At 36.7% G+C, this 22545-nt stretch overlaps 1 protein-coding gene across 1 annotated transcript; it reads right to left on the bottom strand.

Annotated features, from left to right (window-relative positions):
* Nucleotides 1-6700: 6700 nt before the first annotated feature.
* Nucleotides 6701-7038, bottom strand: LOC109702472 (oligosaccharyltransferase complex subunit OSTC-like). The gene has a single exon (XM_074041076.1). It carries the CDS (start codon nt 7036-7038, stop codon nt 6733-6735), a length of 306 nt encoding a protein of 101 aa, XP_073897177.1. The 3' UTR covers nt 6701-6732.
* Between the last annotated feature and the right edge of the window lie 15507 nt (nt 7039-22545).

The raw sequence follows: 22545 nt of genomic DNA, 5'->3' as shown, positions 1-22545 counted from the left end.
GCTCTAGCTTTTTTTTTTTTGCTTAGGTGTCAGACCATGATACTCCTACCTTCCAAGTAGTTGGAACCATGTTTGGTCCTGGTTTTCACTCTGAAATATTTGCAGCATCTTCTAAACTTCATTTTTCTCTATATGTGCAAGAACTGAATTGTTTCTTTCAGATGCATTTTATCATTTAGTATTCTGTTTTAGTTGAATTTTTAGTAATACACACAATAATTCTTATTTTGGGAGAAATAAGTAATGGAGTTTAAACCTCTTTAGTATTTTATAATTACCAATTTGTTTCACATACATGTTCTCATTTGATCTTCACAGCAACACTGGCAATGACCTACAAATGTTTTTTAATCATAAAATTAATAAACAACACATTAAATAGCAATTGAGATTTCACCTACACTAAAGTTTAAACTTTTATAAGAAGTTCTTTGAAACCATATATTAGCCTTCCCCAAGAAGCTGCTAATAGGGGAATATCAGGTCTTTGTAGGAAACAAATAAAATGGTTATTTTGCAGTCATTAGAGCCAGTTGCAGTCAGTAATGTCTATAATCACAGTTGAATAACTTTAAAATAAATTATTTTTTATTCTAATACATTTAAAATTCACCCTATGCTATTTTCTAGGTCAAATATAGAACATAATAAAAGAGGAAACTCAGGGAATTAGGCCCCGTCTTTCATTGATGTCACTGGTGTTAAGCAGAACTTAGCATTTCATTGTAATAAAACATACAAAAATATCATAAAACCAAGCCCAAGTCACCAATCTCCCTGAAAATATTTCACATATTATTCTCTTTCAATCAGAATTGCTGCAAAATTCTCTTTCTTACTATGAAAATATCTAAAAATTTTGAAGAATTGTTAAAGAATTAACATTTTCCATTTACATAGTAGCACAGTTAATAAAATTCCAACTATACTCTTATTCTTATTGTATCACCTGTTTAAACTTCTTACAAATTATTTTTATACCACATATTTATAATTATGTGGTATATAAATTATATGATATCTTCATAATTATATCTAAAATAATCTGGTAGATTTTCTAAGCTATCTTTTCTTAAGTAAGTTTTAACAAGATTCTCACTGCCTTCTTTAAATTTTACTCTGATGACCAATTTCTATTTTAAATTCAGATTTCTTTTCCTCTGCTAACTTTCCATGCCTTTAGCTGGACACATCAATACTTGGAATACCTTTTCATGCTCATACTTCCTCTCTCTGTGGTTTCACTTTCCTTCCTTTTCCTTTCTCAGGTGTTTAGTTTCTCTATTCTCAGGTCCTTTCATGCCCTCCCCTCCCTTCTCCTTCTTTCCGGTTGGTTGGTATATTTGCCTGGGAGTCCTGGGTTCCTAAAAAGGAGAAGGAACATGCATGCTCATATCCTATACTTTATGGCTGTTCTCCTGCTGTTCTCTTCTTCTCCTGCCCAACCTCCCATCTCCATCACTTTTCCACCTCCACAAACCCTTACCTTCCTCTCTGTGGTTTCCAACTCCTTTTCTGATATACTCTATTTGTTCTTCTCTTGCTAATTTCTTGTCACTGCCAAACTGTAATCAAAATTCCTACAATCAGTACTTACATCTCCTTATCCTTCACATGGTAGTCACCATGTTACAGGTTTTAGGATAGAAAGAAACTTATGTGGCTTCCATTGATCGTTCTCACCAAGTAATACTTAGGCTAACCATGTGTGATGCTCTTCATGTATTCCACTTTCTTTTACTCATTAAAGTAATCCTAACTACTTGGGAGGCTAAGATAGGGAGGACTTGGAGGTTTGAGTCAATCCTGGGCAAACAGTTCACAAGATTCCCATCTCCAAAATAACAATAGCAAAATGGACTGGAGGCATGACTCAAGCAGTAGAGCACCTGCATTGCAATGGTGAAACCCTGATTTCGAACCCCAGTCCCACAAAAACAATGAGTAAAGTATTATGACTTACTAATTTGACTTCACAACCCACCAACAGACTGTACTTAGTGGGTTGAAAATGCTGTCTTAAACAGATTGTGAGTGGTTGAGGAGAGCAGCTTTTTCTTAAACACTGTTCACTGATGGGGAGACTAAGTACAAGTCTGTTGTAATGGATATGAGTTTCTAAATTCACAGGTGCAAGAAATGTAATTTTAAAATGTTTGTGTATGATTGAGTTTATTTCTCTTAGCTCTCATTATATCACATTGGCAAAATATTAACAAGTTATTCCTGGGCTTTGCATCTCTATTTCCATACATGGAGCAAGGTTGTGATAAGCTAGGAAATTTGGTTGTTGCCCCTTTGTTAATATCGATTGCCGCTTGCCTGATCATTTTTCCCCTGAACTATCCCTGCATGGTTATGTAACCGCTCCTGTGGTGCTCTGTATCTTCAGGATGATGACTTCACTAGTCACTTTTCTCTAAAGTCTTTCTCCCTCACAACGCTACTAGAGCCTCACAACCCCACCATGCTTTTCTCCTCACATAGTCAGACTACAACATTGGAGTTGTGCCCTTAGTGGGTGGGTTGGAGAGATCTACTTCTGTCCTTGAGACTCTAAGATAACACTGATACCTGAGAATATCTCTAATCCTTTTGACTTTGTCCATATACTTTCTAAGTTCTCTTAAGTGTTTGGGGTTTTCATACATAAAATATTGTATACTTCTGTTGCTACCCAGCCATACAGTACCTCTAACTCAATGCAGTGTAGAGTCAGCCACCTACTTTGATGGAGATCAGGGAAAGAGGCAACATAGTGATAAAGGAACTTAATAACTCCAACTATTTGGCCATATAAAGAAGTTATTTTTGGCTACTTTTTAAATTGTAAATATAGTTTTCTCCATCTTTCTAATACTGAACATTTCTCAAGCTTTCAGCAAATACCCAACTGTCTAGGAAAGGAAGGATGATAAAGATCTGGTAGAAATCTGGAAGAAAAAGTAAGTAAAGTATGCTTCTGACATGCAAAGAAGGGTTAGGCAGCAGGAGTAACTAAGCTTAGCTTTGCAACCAGGCTATTGCCTTGATAAGCCAAGATTTCTCCTCCTGCTGACATTTTGGAAGGAATGACTGTTGTGAAGGGCTGTCCTATGCAATACAGTGGTTTAGTAGCATCTCTGGCTTCTTCCCAGTAGTAAATAACCCAAGTTGTGACAACCAAAAATGTCTCTAGATACTGACAAAGGACTCTTGGGGAACAAAATCAATCCTTGTTGAGAACAACTGTGATATAACATTCAACAAATTCCTTTAAATTCTGGTGTTGGAAGTGTGGCTCAAGCTATAGGGCACCTGCCAGTAAGCATGAATCCCTGAGTTCAAACCCCAGTACCACCAACAACAAAAAAAAGAAAGAAATTCTATTTAATATGTCAAGCCAGGTCTGAAGAATTTACATTATAGAATATCCACGGGACAGAAAAAAATATTCTTTTTACCTAATCTAGCTAAACCATAGAAAAAGGATATCACTTGAATGAAGAAGAAAATGTACAATTAGGCAAAAGTTTCCCTTACTTTCTTTATAGCAGTAAAAAAGTGTTCTACTTTTGGTTTAATTCCCATCCTTTAGAAAGAAATTTAATTATTTATTTCATTGCTATTGCACTTAATAGCACTTTTGGCTATTTGAAGATGGCTATCATGTGCCTCTAGTTCGTCCTCTTTTTGAGCTGTTCATTCCTGATTCCATGCCTGTGGCTCTTTCTGGTAAATAATGTTCATAGGACCCCCAGAGAATAAAGAATAAGGTATTTTTTTCTCAGTGTGAATCAGAGTAAGCGTATACATGCTCAAGGCTTCTCTTGGTGCTCAATGGAAGCCACATAAGTTGTACTTTAGACAAAATGTTTTAAAGACACTGTTGCAAGAGACCTTTCATACTTGACCACCTACTGAATCCTCATGAGAAGCCTCTTACCTCCACACAACTCTGCACACTTTCTCATTTAATCTTATTCTGCCTTCTTCCTTTACAAACATGTTTCATGGTCCCATCTGGAACTCACATTGTACCAGGAGAAAATTTCATTATGTCTTCAACTGCATTTTAAAATGCTCTCTTTATTTTATTGTTCTAATTTAATCTTCACTCTCCCCTCAAGACCCTGCCTCCCTACAGCTCTTTCAAGTTGCAGCTGTTTCTCTCGTGTTCTTTGTGCCCTTTGGGCCAGAGTTACCAGAAGTGTTCTCTAGGACATTGCCCCTCTCTTCCTCCTAAATCCCAGCTTTGCAACTGATGCCATCAGGTCATATCACTTACCACTCTCCTTGTTAGAGACCTCTAAGGATGCCTAGATATCCTGATTTCTTAAAGATGTTATCTCCTGGTTCATTCACTACCTTCTCCAATATTATTTCTATCCTTATTAATTACCTCCACATCTGTCTTATATATCCTTCACTAACCTTATACCTCAGTCCCTTGATCTTTCCTCTGATGGTCTTGACCTCTACCCACAGCCACAGTCCAGAAGGTTTAACCACGCCTACTGATTTTACTTTGAATTCATCACCACTACCTTTAGCACTCTCTAGCAATCCAACTGTGTCACTCCAGACCACTCACCCTCCACTCTCCACGATGCTGTTTCTCTCTTCTCCAGCCTCCAACACATTCTTTCTCCTTCTCACTTCCAGGCAAAGCAGGTTCAATCAGAAGTAATTCCATATACTAGTCCCACTGTCACATAGTCAAGATTATCTGTATCCAAGATGATAAACTCTGCCTTTCCTCCTGTTCCAGTAGGTGAACTGTCTGTACTTTTATCTAAGACCAAGTCCTACATGAGTAGTTCTCAACTGGGAGTAATTTTGATGAAGTAGAGAAACATTTTTGTCACCATAGCTCAACCCTGGGAGAACAGGTACTCTTGCCATCTAGTGAGTGGAGGCAAGGAATGCTGCTAAACATCCTACAATACACAGAAGCCCCTACACAAAGAATTGCCTAACCTAAGATGTCAATAGTACCAAGGTTAGAAATCCCATCCCACCACCATAACAACAAAAATGAGAATTATAGGCCAATCTCTTTAATGAACTTAGATAAAGAAATTCTCAATAAAATACTGGCAACCAAATTCAATAATATATGAAAAAGATCACACACCATGATCAAGTTGATTTCATTCCAGGGATGAAGGGATGGTTCCACATATGCAAATCATTAAATGTAATACACCATGTTAACAGAAATAAAGACAAAAACCACATGATCCTCTCAATAAATGCAGAAAAAGCCTTTGATGAAATTTAACATCCTTTCATGATAACAGTTCTGATGAAACAAGGAACAGAAGGAATGTACCACAACATAATAAAGGCTATATATGACAAGTTGATAGTCAGCATCATACTAAATGGGGAAAAAGCTGAAACCATTTCCTCTAAAGTCAGGAATGAGACAAGTGTGTCCGCTCTTATTCAACATTGTCTTGGAATTCCTAGCTAGAGCAAAAAATAAATTCAAATAGGAAAGGAAGAAGTCAAATTACCCCTATTTCGGATGACATGATCTTATACCAAAAAGACCTAGAAACTCCACCAAAAAACTCCTAGACATCATAAACAGCTTCAGTAAAGTAGCAGGATACAAAATCAATTTACAAATGTCAGTAGTCAGAAAGGCATAGAAAATGCAACAACAATGAACAGACTGAGACAGAATACAGGAAAACAATTTCATTTCTAATAGCCTCAAAAAAATAAAATAAGGAATAAACTTAATAAAGGAAGTTAAAGACATCTACAATGAAAATTATACACCAGTGAAGAAAGAAATTGAAGAAAACTGCAGAAGATAGAAAGCTCTCCCATGCTCATGGATTGGTGGAATCAATATTGTGAAAATGGCTGTCATTGTGAAAAGCAATCTATGTGTTTAGTGCCCCATCAAAATTCCAATGACATTCATCACAGAGATAGAAAAATCAACCCTAAAGTTCATTTTGAACCACAAAAGACCTATCAAATAGCAAAGGTGATACTGAACAAAGAAAGAGCAATGCTGGAGGTATCACAATACCTGACTTCAAACTATAACACAGAGCTATAGCAAAAAACCCAGCATGGTACTGGCACAAAAACATATATAAAGACCAGTAGAATAGAAGACCCAGATATGAATCCACACAACTATGTCCACCTGATTTTTGACAAAGGCACCAAAAACATACGATGGAGAAAAGACGGCCTCTTCAATAAATATCTGCCTGTAGAAAACCGAAACTAGAACCACATCTTTCTTTCTTTTTTTTTTTTTTAGGGGATTGTAAAAAATAATCACTTTATTCAATATCACAGTTTTAGAACAGGAGTATATTTTCTTTAAGAAATAAAAAAACTACGAAGAAAATACCACTTAACATCATTGGTACATCAGAAAAGGTCAGCAGCAAAAAATACTGTGATAAACTTGACTGTGATACCAAGCCATTCTGGTCCAAGCTCTGCTTCCTAGGTTCTCACTCCATGCTTCCTTTACTCTGCTCTTCATTCTTTCCACATTTCAGAGGGTTGCTACAGCCTTTGAAACTTCACGACAGGAGCAAATCCAGTATTCATCCATTTCTTCTCAAAAGGCACTCTAACCCATCAGATAGACTGGCAGTTTCAGTCTCATGAATATTCTAGCCATGAAAAAACTCAATAGTACACAGACAAATCCAAGTAGAAGAATAAATCTATTGAGTTTTGGAATATTTGGTGCATTGGATCGGTCCAGGATTATGAACCTAAACCTCCCATTGTATACAGGAAGCTGGATGCAAGCCCTTCCATAATGTACTGCCCATTTACTCTGTAGGCCAAGAAAGCTACTGGCCTCTGATGCCCATGTTCGTCACTCATAGAGCCAATGCTTGGAGGTTCAACAACAACATTATAAATTATTCCTCCAGGGGTGAGGAAATAGGATACCACCACCAGGGTGTATACCATCATGGCAGATGGCATGTGCACCCAGGGTGGCTTCTTCAGTTTCAGATTGGGACATTCTAGCATCAAGAATGGGACTTGGTACAAACTCTCCATGTTGGAGGCAGCATGGCCAGCTCATGGGCCTCACGTCCCATGTGCCACCCTGAAACCTAGAACCACATCTTTCACCCTGTACGTGTACCAACTTAAAATAGATTAAGGACCTGAATATGAGACGTGAAGCTTTGAAGCTAATGCAGAAAAGAGCAGGGAATACACTGGAATTAACAGGCCTAGGCAATGACTTTCTAAATAGAACTTAAGTGGCTCAGCAACTAAGAGAAAGAATTGACAAATGAGACTACATGAAACTAAACAGCTTCTGCACAACAAAAGAAATATTGCCAGAAGAGGCAGTCCACAGAATGGGAGAAAATCTTTGCCAACTATACATCTGACAAGGGAGTAATGTCCAGAATATATAGAAAGCATAAAAAACTAGACTTCAAAAAAACAATGACTTCATGAAGAAATGGACAAATTAACTGAACAGTCTTTTCAAAGAAAGAAATCTAAATGGAAAAAAAATGAAGAAATGCCCAGCATACCTGGCCATAAAGGAAATGCAAGTCAAAACCATGTTAAGATTTCACCTCACTCCTGTTGGAATGGTTATCATCAAGAAGAACAAACAACAAATGCTGGAGAGGATTTGAGGAAAAAGGAACCCTCATACACTGGTGGTTATAATGTAAATTAGTACAACCACTATGGAAAACAGTATGGAGGCTCCTCAAAAAACTAAAAATAGACTGCCATACGATCCAACAATACCACTCCTAGGGATATACCCAAAGAAATGTATGTCAGGTTACAATAGAACACCTGCACACCCATGTTTATTTCAGCACTATTCACTATAGCTAAACTATAGAAACAGAGAAGATGCCCCACCTTGATGAATAGATTAAGAAAATGTGGTATTTATATACAATGGAATTTTATTCAGCCACAAAGAAGAATCAAATTTTTGTTTTTCCCAGGTAAATGGATGGAACTGGAGAGCATCATCTTACATAAAGTTGGAGAGGTTCAGAAAGCCAAAGGTCACATGTTCTCCCTCATATGTGGAATATAGGCCCAAAGCAAACACAGCAATATTATGAGAAACAGGCGACACTAAGTGGAGGTCACTAATGGGAGAGGGAGGGAAAAAAGAAGGAAGTTAAGAAGGTGAATATGATTTATGTGCTCTATACAAGAATACAGAGTTTTAAAAGCCGCTGAAAGCTCTATAAGGGGACGAAGACAGAAAAGAGAAAAATAGGGGGCATGAACCAATTTGGGTTATAATACATATATAAATGGAACTGTCACAATGAAACTACCTGTGTTGCTATCTTATACAACAAAAATCTTTTTTCAAAAATGGGGAACAGTAATTGTGGCATTTACAAAAAGTTCTTACAATATATCAAATACATCATATTGCATTCACCCCCTGCCCTGCTCTCCTTTATCCCCACTCTCCTGATTTCTGGAATAGTTTCAACAGTTATCATTTTTGAATTTATATACATGTGTACACAGTATATGTACCATATTTATCCTCCTACATCACTTTCAACCCTGCTACCCCAGCAGGACCTGTTCCGCTCACTTATTCTCCGATTTTGTAGAGGAAAATATAAAAAAGAAAAAAATGACATTTTTGCTAGTTTGAGATAAAGGTAGCTACACAGGGAATTTCCTTGTGATATTTCCATGTATATATGTATTATAACCCCAATTATTTCGTCTCCTTTATTTTTCTTCATTTTACCTTTGTCCCTTTCTTATGTTGGTTTCAACCGGTTTAAGAATTTTATATTCATTCTGGTATAGAGAGTATGTCAACCATATTCATCTTCTTAGTTTCCTTCTTTTGCTCTACTTATTTTGTGTGTGACCTCCCCTTAGTGTGAACAGTTTTTCATAATATTTTTGAATCTATATTAGGTCTATATTCCACATATGAGAGAGAACATGAAGCTTTTGGCCTTCTGAGCCTGGCTAACTTTATTTGAGATGATGATCTCTAGTTCAATTCATTTACCTGCGAACAACAAAATTTCATTCTTCTTTGTGGTTAAATAAAATTCCATTGTATATAAATACCACATTTTGTTAATCCATTCATCAAGGTGGGACATCTTTGGTTGTTTCCATAGCTTAGCTATTGTGAATAGTGCTGCAATAAACATGGGTGTGCAGGTGTTTTATTGTAACCTGACTTACATTTCTTCAGTTATATCTTTAGGAGTGATATTACTGGATCATATGGCAATTTTATTTTTAGTTTTTTGAGGAGCCTCCATACTGTTTTCCATAGTGGTTGTACTAATTTACATTCTAAACAACAGTGTAGGAGGGTTCTTTTTTTCCTGTAAATCCTCACCAACACTTTTTGTTGTTTGTGTTTTTGATGATAGCTATTCCAACAGGAGTGAGGTGAAATCTTAACATGGTTTTGATTTGCATTTCCTTTATGGCCAGGAATAGTGAGCATTTCTTCATGTGTGTTTTAGCCATTTGGACTTCCTCCTTTGAAAAGGCTTTGTTCAGTTCATTTGCCCATTTCTTAGTGGGGTCACTGATTTTTGGGGAGTTTAGTTTTTTTTAACTCCTTGTATATTCTGATTATCAGTTTCTTGTCTGATGTATTCTCTCTTCTTTCCTGCACTAACTTCAAAGTTTCAAGTCTTATATTAAGGTACTTAATCCACTTTGAGTTGATACATGTATAGGGTAAAAGACATGGGTTTAGTTTCAGTTTTCTGCAGCCAGATACCCAGTTTTCCCAGTTACATTTGTTGAAGAAGCTGTCTTTACTTCATTCAATGTTTTTAGCACCTTTGTCAAAAGATAAGGTGGATGTAGCTGCATGAATTCATGTCCAGGTCCTCTATTCTGTTCCACTGGTCTTCATATCTGTTTTTGTGTCAGTGCCATGCTGTTTTTATTGCTATGGTTCTATAGTACTGTTTGAAGTCAGGTATTGTGATACCAGATCTCTTTTCAGTATGAGTTAGTTTCCTGGCTGATATCTTCTAGTCTCATGGCTTTAAATTTCATTGATATGCTGATGGCTTCTGAGTTTTTATCTCTAGAACCAATTTCTCCTTACTTCCAGACTTCAGTATTCGATACATATTCAACAATTTCATGTGGTTACCAAAACAAAACTCCCAATCCCTGCCCCCCCATCTATTTTTCCAGATTTTCTTATTTAAATTAATGTGGCATATCTCTTCTGTCAAGTTGCTTAGTTAAAAAACCTGGGTGTGAGACAGGTATGGTTGTGCGCACCTGTAATGGCAACAGTTAGGACCCTAAGGCAGGAGGATCATGAGTTCAAGGCCAGCCTAAGTTACATAGCAAGAACCTGCAACAAAACAAAGCAAAGCAAACAGTGGATATTATTTCTCACTTCCTCTTTTCCCCTGTCCCACACATTCTATCCATCAGCTACTCCTTCTCTGTTATCAAAACATACCCAGCATTCAATCATTTCACTTTCCTCCAAAAAACTACATCATTGGAGGACTGGATTATGTGAATAATTTCCTAATAAAACTTCCAGATTTGACCCCTAGGTTCTTTACCCTTCATGTTTATATTCTCTCTAATAAGAATAATCCTTTGGAAAATTAAGTCAGGCCAAGTAAGTTTACTCAAAGCCTTTCAGTGGTTTTCCTTCTCTCTCAGTCTAGAATTCACAGCTCTTCTCATCATCCATAACGTCACAGACGATAAACATCACCCTTCCCTTCAACCTCTTCTACTACTCTCATTTTCTCATGTTTAGTTTCAGTCACACTGACCTCCTTGTTTTTCCTGGATTGCACTAAGCATCCTTTTTATTTTCCAGAATATTCTTTCTCTCTATAGCTGCACAGTTTGCATCTTTCCTTTTCATTGTCACTGTCCAATGGCAATTTGTCAAAAAAAGGACTCATTTGACCGGCAACATTCTGTCCTACAGCCTAATATTTCTATCCTGCTATATAATGTTTTTATTTTTTAATGGTTTGTTTATCATTTGCCTCCTTCCATTGGAATAAAAATTCCACAAAAATCAAAATCATGGTTCTTTTGTTGTTTATTATAATTTCTCTAGAAACTAGAAGCAAAAATTAAAAACAATTTTTAAATGAGTAAGTGAATTTTGAAAATATCACAGATTAACATTTTTAAATCATCACACTTAAGACTATGATTAAATGTATAAGAAAATACAATAGATACATATTTTATTATACTGAAATTAATCTGTGCTTTGCAACTTAACTTTCCTCTGAGTGGGACTGACACTTCTGGAATACTATCCTCCTGGAGGAATACCTTCTTGTACAGGACAATTTGTCCAGGAAAACATGATAAAATGCTGATGGAATTCTATCACATTGAATTAAAAAGTCTTCACATTGCAGTGTCAAGGCAGTATCAAAAGCCAGCATAGCATAGTCTTCAATGACTCAGTATCTTTTTTAGTACTTTTATGCAGAAATCTAGTAAATCTAGTAAAATATTTACTTAGCTGAATCATATGAGAGAAAGATTTTACAATTGTCTATAATTAACCTTCTCAGTGTATGGTCTTAACATGTCTATGCAGCAGTGAAAGGTGAGCTCTAACAAAACATGTCATCACTGATTCCCAGACTAAGAACTCTCTGGGGCCTCAGAGTAGTTGAGGATGTGCAAATGCTCCTCTCAGACTATTATTCCTTGAATGAAAATAAAACAGCATGACATCAACAATAAATGAAAAAGTAAAATATCATAAGGTTCCTTTCTCTTTGTTTTCCCTTCTCCATGATGGCTGTTATTCACCAACTGCCTTCTGGCATGTGATCTCTGGGTGACTGGAGTCTGCTGGAGTTCCGCAGGCTTCCCTGTCATCATGGTGTGATCCTCCCAAGCCACTTTGGAACTGCAGGCCACCACTTCCACTCTAATCACCTTCCCTGTTTGTGCTTGTTCAGGGGGTACCTGTCATCCTGCTATGACAGTCTGTTCTGCCTTGCTCTTCTATCCCCATGCCACAGTCTCTGTAATTTCTTCACTATCAATAGTTCCTGAACTCTGGTTACCACTGACAGCTTGCCAACAGCACACTCTGTGCCCTTGTCATCTCTAGCCTATCACACCTGCTGCTGCCACCTGTTCTAGTACCTTGCCAACATCTCCCCTACTGCCATCAGTTCTGGCCATGCTCCTTCAGGAGGACGAAGGACTTTCTTCTAATCAGTGGCTGCTGCTGGACAGTGACACAACAGAACAGGGACATCTGGGGAATATGGAGTCATCTGTCCTTGAGATAGTGGACTACTGCTGTCCCTGCAGCCAAAACCATTAACTACCCATTCCTAGGGTCTGTGGTGTTTACTGTTCTAAGAATATTTTTCTTTTCTTCATTTTCTAAGAACTACAACCTCTACCAAAATTAATTCTGTTAGTTAAAATTAACCCCAGTAAGTCTTGTTTTTGAAGTCTCCTTTGATTCTCCTATTAATATTTAGTTATGGGGGGAAAGGGAGGGATATAGAGTTGATAAAAGTTTGGTTATAGAATCACTGACATTAGCTATAATCATAGAAACAATTCTGAAACAAAGTGCCCTATTATGTCTATAAGTAAGCCTGAATGAAACATTTACATGTTGAAGTGAATATTAATATTATTAAATGATCTGCAAAAGATGACTAATTTGAATATTTGTAAGTAAAACACATATTCTGGATGATTGATGTGCTCCATGATATTCTGTTTTCTGCAAAGTGTCAAAGAGAAGATGGGGGAGGTAAGGAGAAAGAGGCAGAGAAAGAGAGAGAGAAAAAGAGAGACACTACATTTAAGAGTAGTATAAATTTCTGTTTGAATGAATATAAATTGAGATTGCTTTAAAATTGCATATCTATGAGATAATAGATTAATGGAGATCTAGAGATTATTAAGAATTAAAATTTATGAATTTTCTATGTGAATAAATTATTATGCAAATATGAGGATTATTTGAGGGAAGGTTATTTCCATAGCACAGTAAACTGACCTCTTAATAAGAAAGTCTATTTTGTTTATGAGTAGCTCTGTTAGAAAAATTATGCCAAGCAAACAGCTACTTTCATCAGGTTGCTTCTGTGCTTCATGTGACAAAATAGTCCATGCTCATTTGCAAAGCCCTTCAATAAGTGAAGAGACCTTTATTAAAAGCTAAATTCAGAGGATCTGTGTTCATGTACAGGTGAAGAGTCAAAAAATGTGAGGCACTTGGGAAGGTGAGGCAGGAGGATCTGGTAGAGAGATTGCCCAGTAAGCAGGAGATCATGGGTTCAAAAAAATAAAGAGTTCAAGCATTGCTTGAGGAGTCTGTTGAGAGCTACCTAACTTTTTGAGAAATGATTGGCAGGTTGTACTGAAATAAAAAATACACATAATACAGTTTAACATAGATGTCCCAGTTTTGGGAATCTTTGGTACATTAGAAGGGTTACTAAGACATTATAAGGAAATGGTAAAAAAAAAATGGAAACACCTTGAATAACTGTAAGAATATGTATTTATCACATATCATTCTGTGTAACTTGCAGCAAATATTTAAGAAAGGGAACTAGTTCAAAAGGGCTACCCTAAGTGTATTTTTAATGTGAAGAAAGCACAACCGTGTGTGTTATATACCTTACCTTTATTTTAGTGCTGGAATTTGGACTCAGGCAAGTGTACTACCACTTGGGCCACAAGATAAGGTCTTGTGCTTTTTGCCTGGGCCATCCTTGGGCTGCGATGCTGAAACTTATGCCTTCTGAATAACTGGAATTATAGACATGTTCTGCCTTACCCAGCTTGAGTGTTGAGATAGGATCTCACCTAACTTTTTGCCTGGGCTGACATTGAACCAAGATCCTTCTGATTTTTACCTCTTGAATAAATGGGATTATAGGCATGAGCCACTGTAGGCATTCCATTTCTTAAAACTAACAAAACAACCCAAATACATATTTTGGAGAAGATGTTTGTAACAGCATTTTTAAAAATGACATAGAAAAAACACTACACATTGTTAATATTAATCATGTATTTTAAGTACATCACTTTTGTTTGAATGTTTGCATCTCTTTTAAAATGAAGTTTTCTAATATCTAAAAATGTGAGACATTTTAAAGTGTAAAGCTCAATCTATGATGTTTTAGGACTATACATAAAATTATAGTTGCTTCAAGGATTTCTTCTGGTTTGGAAATTATATGCTCATTTTCCCAGTGACAGTGACAAATTTATACCTAAATAAACTTTAGTTTTCATACACAAATCATTAAGGATCTATTAATAGTTGTTTAACTTTCATAAAGTTGTTGCAACAAAACCTTTGTCACTTTTTTGTTTTGCTTTGTTTTGTTTTGAGAGCAGTCTCACTGTGTAGCTCAGGCCAGCCTCAAACTGATGATCCTCCTGCCTCAATTTCCCATGTGCTGGAGTTACAAACACATTCCACCACATCTGGTGACCTGGATCACTAGTCACTTTTGAAGTACACACTATTATACTTGGGTTGAAATTGGGGATATATCCAAGTAAATGCTGTCAAAGAGTTGCAACTCCAAAAACAGCTATAATCCTCCCAATTCTTCTGTTTTCTATGCTGAACTTCCCCAGATCTTTCAAACATATAGATAATATTACCAGGTTTTTATATCCTGTTGACTATTGTTCTATTTTAAGATAAGTTATTTTGCTTTGGAAATATTGTCCAAGAGTACATATCTTTCTTAAACTATCCCAATATTGAAATTGATTTATTTTTTTTGGCAGTACTGGGACTTGAACTCAGGACCTTAGGCTTGCTAGGCAGGTGCTCTGCATTTGTGATTTTTAGAAGCTCTTTTGTAATGGAGATTTGCCTTGAGTTTGTGGTAAATATGATTTGTATGCTATTTGTGAATGTTTCAACACAAACTATGTTGGATCCTCTACTGTCTATCATGTACTTGATCAACTATCTTTTTCATCCTATACCAGTAGCCATTGTTAATTTGTTATATTCACCATGTTAAAATTTAAAAAAGAAACTGTATTGTACATTCAATATGGCTGAAATTATGTGAAAAATACACCTGTCTTGTTACAATAAATAGAAAAGAAACAGAGCAAAATGTTATTGACCTGGAATAGAACAAGGTATTAGAATCTTAGTAAACATGCTCTTTCCTCCTTTTGTAGTTTCTTAATTTTCTTTAATGATAATTAAATAAAAAGTCATACTACTTTTAATAGAAATTTAAAATAACCTTCATTTTGTTTGAAGAAATTATTTCATTTGAGTCTTTAGTCTCAATTGATATACTTCATTGAATATGCTAAGAATCCTCTCAAGTTTGAATCATCTGGAAATGTCCTAAGTAGGACATTATGCAATTAATGAAGCAATTGTTGAACTGAAATGATGAGCAATGTAGAAGTAAGTGCAGAGCTATATATTTTTATGTTGGCTATAAAAATATTATGAAAAGCTTTGATAAATACCTCATTCACACAAGATGAGTTTTACCTCTGAAAATGTAGTTCCAGGACCACTTGCATTAGAATTCTTGGAAATTACTTGGAGTCACTTTCCTTCAAGGAATATATCATCTCAAGAGGGAAACATACAATAAACATATAATTACCAGACAGTGTGACATTGTGACAGATGGTGGAGTGGCACATACCCAAACTAGGAAGAAGACTAGCAAGTGCTTCTGGGATAAAATAACTGGTAGAAATCTTGAAAGATGAAAAAGAGTAAGGAGGAAAAGGGGGATTGAGGAAGACGTAAGCAAAAGGGACAATTAGTGAGAAGTTGAGGAGAGGAGAAAGAGTGTGAGTTTATGAACATAAACTTAGTGCATTATGAATGAAGTAATGAGATTGGAGAGATGAGCCAGGGCCAGTTCAGGAAAGGTGTCTTATTCAGTATCCATGAAAAAAGGTTTGTTTTAGACTATACACTGAAGACTATGGGAAAGCACTGAAAGACTGCACTGTTTTATAATCCAGCAATCCCAATTCTGGGTATATTACAATAAGTGTGTGTGTGTGTGTGTGTGTGTGTGTGTGTGTGTGTGTGTGTGTGAAATCCACCAAACACTTTTTTGAAAAAGGGGGGAAAGGGAGAGGTTAAGAGAATATAATAGAGCAGTGATCTTTTAAAAATACATTGTACTATGTATGGTATTATCACAATGAACCCCCTTTGCACTATTAGTGTATGCTAATAAAAATAGTGAAAAAATTAAATATCCAAAAGAACTGAATGCAGAGTCTTGAAGAGAATTTCACACCCATGCTTATAGTGGTATTATTCATGACAGTATATTTGGGACTAGTCCAAATATCTACCAATGGATGAACAAATGTGGTATATACATAGAGCAATATATTCTTGAACCGTAAATAAGAAGTAAGTCATGTCACGCACTAAAATGTGGGTGAACTCAGAGGACATTAAGATAAGTGCAATGTTAGTCACAAAAGGACAAATACTGTGCAGTTCCACTTGATTAGGTATCTAAAATATCAAATCCACAGAAACAGAAGGTAGAATGATGGTTACTACATGTTGAGGGGACGGGAAGGTGGGAATTGTTTAGTGGGTATCAAGTTTTAGCTTTTGGGGAGGAAAATTTTCTAGAAATCTGCTTCAGAACAATGTAAATATACTTAACACTACTGAGATGCACACTTAAAAATGGGTAAGATGGTAAATTTTATGTTTTAAACCACAATAAAAAAGGGTAGAATCAAAACTTGTCAAGATTAGATGTGGGAGATGGAGGGATGGGGAAACACATGATAACTAAAGCATTCTGGCTTGGGCAACAGGTAGGTAGTGACTGCATTCATGGAAAAGTGAATGTATATGAGGAGGAGCAACTTGACGTGAGATTATGATTGATTCTATGGTGCTTTCAGCACTGCAGGGATATGCAGACAGTTCCAAACATATATCACTAAGGTTCAGTTGCAGTGGAAACCGTTGAACAGTTGCTTTTCTACTTCAGGGCTTTTTCTGAAGGTGTGGATACCCTTGACCAGCACATAGATGTATTCTGGATATGAGAAGAAGAATCAATGGGTCACTGGTCCAACTTTTTAACTCCCTATGTGACAATTCTGAGGTAGTTTGTCCAGGGTGCTGGGTATTACCCCAGGGGGTCTGATTATGATACCCAGTTCAGTAAAATGTCTCCCCTTTAATTTGTATTTTCCCTATTTCTGGCTTTATTCTCCCAAGGGAGCTTTTTTTCTGATTCATCAGATTACCTTCCAAATAATCTACACCAAATCCTTAACTCAGGCTCTAATCAAAACTAAGACAAAGACAATGAGTGCTATTTAGGACACGAAAAGTTTTAGGAGTCTTTGGAAGAGTTAGTTGAAGATGTTCATTAGAAAGTTAGAAATTAATTATTGCTACCTCAAAGTTCTTAAGTTCTGCATTGTATTATTTATAGTATATTTAAAAGTTGATTTCATGAAAGTAGAAAGCAGGAAGGTGGTTACCAGAAGCTGGGGAAGTAGGAAGACAGAGCAATAGGGAGAGGTTGGTGAGTAGGTACTAAGTCAGTGTAACCTAAGCATGAAAGTGTCTGGTGTGCTGTTGCTCACTAAGAGGGCTACAGCTAATGGTGACGTATGTACATTTCAAAAAGCTAGTAAGGATTTTGGAAGTTTTTACCATAAAGAAATGATAAACATTTAAGGAGATGGAGCTGTTTAGCCTGATTCAAACATTATACAATATATGTATGCATCAAAACATCACATGGCACCCCTTAAATATGTAAAATTTTTATGCTTTTGTGTATCAGTTTAAAAACAAATCTAATCTATATTAAAAAAAAAAAAGTAACTGGCAGCTGGGCGCCTGTGGCTCACACCTGTAATCCTAGCCACTTGGGAGGCTGAGATCAGGAGGATTGTAATTTAAGACTAGCCTGGGCAAATAGCTCACAAGTCCCCCATCTCCAAAATAACAAGGGCAAAATGGACTGGAGGTATGGCTCAAGCAGTAGAGTACCTGCCTAGCAAGTGCAAAGCCCTGAGTTCGAACTTCAATTCTGTCAAAAAAGAAAAAAAAAGTAACTGGCTTGTCCATTATCTTAAAACATTCTGTTCCACAGTCTTCCAGAAAATGTCTGTCACTAAATTACATTTGTCATTGTTACTGTGCCTCTGTACTCCATATCGTATTTTACTTGTCTTTAGGAGGGTTATTTTATTTATTTATTTTTTATCCTGAGACCCCAGGACTGAGGTATAGCTCAGTGATAGAACACTCGCCTACCAAGTATATATGAGGTACTGGGTACAATCCCTGACACCAAACAAACAAGCAAACAGAAAGCAGTCTGAGATCTTAAGGAAGTTTACTGAAAGGAGTTTGTTTACTATGCCTTACCTTATTCTTCTTCAAATAGGTCTTTTGGGAGCATGTACAGCTCTAGTGTTTTTTCAGAGATTCTTCTGTCTTTTGTGAGTTTCTCAATCTGAATAGTGGAACCTTCCCTGTTTCTCTGCACCTTTATTTCACCAAATGTGATGTGTTTAAATAGAATGCGAAAGATCACAATAAAAGATATTTTGACCCTGCTTGGTCTTGTCAGTGTAAGAAAGATTTGCTTTTGTAACAGATATGTAGGCTTTCCTTTTTGCTTTTCTTCTTTTTTAAAATACCACTAGGAACCCATCCTGTCCATGTGTCACATCTTATTTGATGCATGGTGTCAGAAATGTGGTTGAAATCTGGAGAAATCCAGGATTGCTGGCACTTTTCCAAAGGCTAAATGAGAAATGAAAGCTATTTGTGTCCTGGGAGAAGGAAAATTATACTGCCTAAATCAAAATTCTTGTCTCAAAAAGAGCAAAAATTTGAAAGATGAAATGATAATTAATCCAAACTCGTACATTAGAGTACTATTCCTCTTAGTGTGGCAGGAAACCTTGTGACCATGTTTCCTTACATTAACCTATCTGCTCTGTCTCCTGAGATATCGTTTACCTCTGTGCTTTGTTTCTCTCAGTTTTATACCTACTCTCTATTGTCTTTTTTCAGAAAAAACTTTTTGTCCCATGTATTTTATCACCTTTATTAAGTTTAAGGGACTTATTAATTTGACTCAAGTTAAAGAGGATCATTGTAAATTGAATATTTAAATGACATTAATTTAAGGACTTTCACCCCCCTTCCCAGAAATCACAACTTTAAATAAAACATGTAAAAGAAAGTAGAATCATTCAGTGTTGACATCAGAAAAGATTTTTAAAAATCATTATTATTCTCCTAAGTTTATGCATAAGAAAACGAAAGTCCATGAAGTTCAACTGATATGGAGAAAGTGCCAATCATTAGCACCAGAACTAAAACATATTCTTTCTATTATTTTATGGAGTTTGATTGAAGCAGGCAGGGAGGTGGTCAATGAAGCCTGAGATTAAGAATAGACATAAGTGACTTTTTGTTGAGCTCGGTTTCTTACATTAGTCTAGCTTCTTAAAGTACCTTAATGGCTTTTACAGATTTTACATTTTACAGATGAGCAGAGTCTGACACATGGAGGAGACAAGCAACTTGCCCAATCACATGTTTACTCAACAGCAGAGTCAGAACCAGAGCCAATTCCTTCATTCATTCACTCATCCATGCAATAAATACTTCCTGAGTACATCCCCTGCTGCAATCACCGTGGTAGGCAGTGGAGATTCAATTCAATAGGGACAAAAGTAGAAAGTAGAAACCCCATTCTCGTGGAGCTCACCATGAGCATCACTAGACTGCTGCCCCTTCTATCATGACACAAGAAAGAGAACTTGGGAACACTTTAATGTGGAGTAGCAGGAATTACTTACTGTAGTTGAATCTTGAGTGTTGTTACGGCCCATTCCCCTAGCATAAAAGTATAAAGAATCCTTTGCATCCTCTTCCTGACTGGTCCTTTAAAGACTAAGTAAATCAACCCATTCTGCACACATTAGCCTGAGAACTGGGAAGAAGTGAGCAATTGTACATACTCCTTGGTGTGTGCCTGGAATGTGTTCCTTCCTCTCCTTGTTTGCTGGTTCTGTAGTGTAGCAAAAGTGAAGACAAACTTTGCAAATTCCTGAAAGTTTTCAAACACAGATGTACTTTCCTGGATCATTCAAGCTTAGTGCTCGATGTCCAAAATAAACTACTATAAAGTATGGCTAACTGAGAGTGTAACTCCAGGTGGAGTGAGAGTGGTGGCGGGTATGGTATCATTTGTTTCTTGGGAAACAAGTTCATACAAAAAAAGATTACACCTTTAGCTTCATTTATACACCTTATAAATCATACTGCCAATATCCAGTTGGACATACCCACTCTTTATACAACTCTTGTCTAATCGTTAGGGGGGGCTAGCACAGTGGAGTTAAGAATTTGATAGAAGAATTAGGCTTATTGTAACCTAAAGTCTCAAAAAGACATTGTTGAAACAAATGCTGACTTTTGGTAATTCTAGCTACCCAGGAGGCAGAGATTGGGAGGATCATGGTTTGAGGCCAGCCAAGGAAAAAGTCAGCAGGATCCCATCTCAAACAACTGGGAGAAGTGGTATATTCCTGTCATCCCAACAGCATGGCAAGCCTAAATAGGAGGATTGTAGTCCAGACCAGCCTGGGTAAAAATTCAAGACCCTATTACAAAAATAATCCAGCAAAAAGGGCTAGCAGCATGGCTCCAGAGGTAGCGTGCCTGCCTAGCTAGCATTTGAGAGCATGAGTTCAAACCCAGTACCTGGGGGGAAAAGCTATGTAGAAAAGACACCAAATAAAATTATGGTAGGTAGCCATACTTTAAAAAGAATGGCACACTTTGAAAACACATCTTAGTAGGACCTAATCTAGATTTGGGATGAGGAGTGAGTCAAGGAAAGCTCATTTCAGGAAGCAGATTTTAAATTGAAATATTAGTAAAATAAACAAATTTAAGGAAGTTTTGTAGTTCATGGAGGGTTCATTTCAGAAAATGGAAGTGCACTTATCTTTAACATTTGCCCCATTTTTCATGTTTTCCATGTGAAGGACTGAGGCTGGTACACTTGCCATTTAAATTGCATTACACACCTGTTAATGACTGGTTAAAACAAAATTAGGATCTTGATTGTGGTGAGGGTTACATGACCATGCATTTGTCAAAACTCAGATAAGTGCACCAAAACAAAACAACTTCCCCCCGCCAGAGTTTTACTATATGATGGTTTTAAAAAAGAACAAAATAAAACAAAACACAAATTAACTTCATCATTGACTTCTCTTGTCCATGTGCCCTTTTATCTTCGCACTGAAAAGCAACAAGTAACATGAAAGTGTTCAGAGGATGATTTGTGCTTCCTGGAAACCCTAATCTCTGTCCCCTGAGGATGGAATGCTTGTTTGTCTGACTGTTTTACATTTCTATCCCGAGGGTCTCTTTAATGTGGCTTTAACATGTAGACATGGCTGGGGAAATCCCCTAAGAAAAATATGTTGTGTAACATACTGATTTGACAAATGGAGTGTCATTTTAAGGCTTTCTTCTGGCAGTATGTGACAGGTGCCTTTGTTATCTAGAAGAGATATAGCTGAACTCACTGGAGGAACACATGACATAGGTGCCAGAATCTCCTCATTGCAGTAATGAGAAGACATGGGTGATCATTATTTCATAGCTTGCAAGAGTCTTGTACTATTGTTGTTAAATTGGAGGGCTGTCATCTTTCTACTGTCATCTCCTGCTGTTATCTCTGATATTTATGACAAAAGGAATGTCTTGTGATTTTTACTACTCAGGTTAAATTGCATTTTTTTTTTTTACCTTTCACAGAATTGAACAAAACCTAAGAGAAAGTCCATTTAGATGCACTTGTTAACTTGAATCAAAATGTGATTCTTAAGGCTGGTGGAATGGCTCAAGTGGTAAGAGAACCTGCCTAACAAGCACTGTGACCCTGAGTTCAAACCCCAGTGCTGTCAGAAGGTAAATAAATAAAAATAAAGTAATATTGTTGAAGAATGCTTAATGACAGAAAAGTGTTAAAGTTATATGAAGTTACAGAAAATGTGATTCTTTTCAGTTATTTCTTGCAAAATCTACTAAGGGGAAAATAGAGATTATATTTTAATGGTTAAAAATATTGAGTCTTCAACATGCAGGGAATGGAAAATATTGATTCATTTATAAATTTTCACAGCACTAATCAAAACAGTACACAGAGGCAGAGGTTATTGCTTCTGCTTTACAGATGAGGAAATTAAGGCTCAGAGAGGTTAAGAAACTTGCTCCAGGTTACAGAGCCAGAAATGAGAGAGAGAGAGAGAGAAAGAGAGAGAGAGAGAGAGAGAGAGAATTATGTCCCTAGGTGAGGTGTGCTGGAGTAACTCATCCAAAGCCTCTCTGTGCTGAGGTTTAGACCTATGCTGGTTTCTTCCTGCTGCAGGACTGCATCTTGCGTGGATGCATATTAGAACCACAGTACTTCCTGGTTCCCAGTATTTATGTTGACCACAGCTTCCTTTGATTCCTTTTAAGAAGCCATAGCTAAA

The sequence above is a fragment of the Castor canadensis genome, chromosome 9, assembly GCF_047511655.1.
Source record: "Castor canadensis chromosome 9, mCasCan1.hap1v2, whole genome shotgun sequence".
NCBI classification, from domain to species: domain Eukaryota; kingdom Metazoa; phylum Chordata; class Mammalia; order Rodentia; family Castoridae; genus Castor; species Castor canadensis.
Note: the sequence above shows the minus strand (reverse complement) of the source record. Positions and strands in the feature narration are given on the sequence as shown.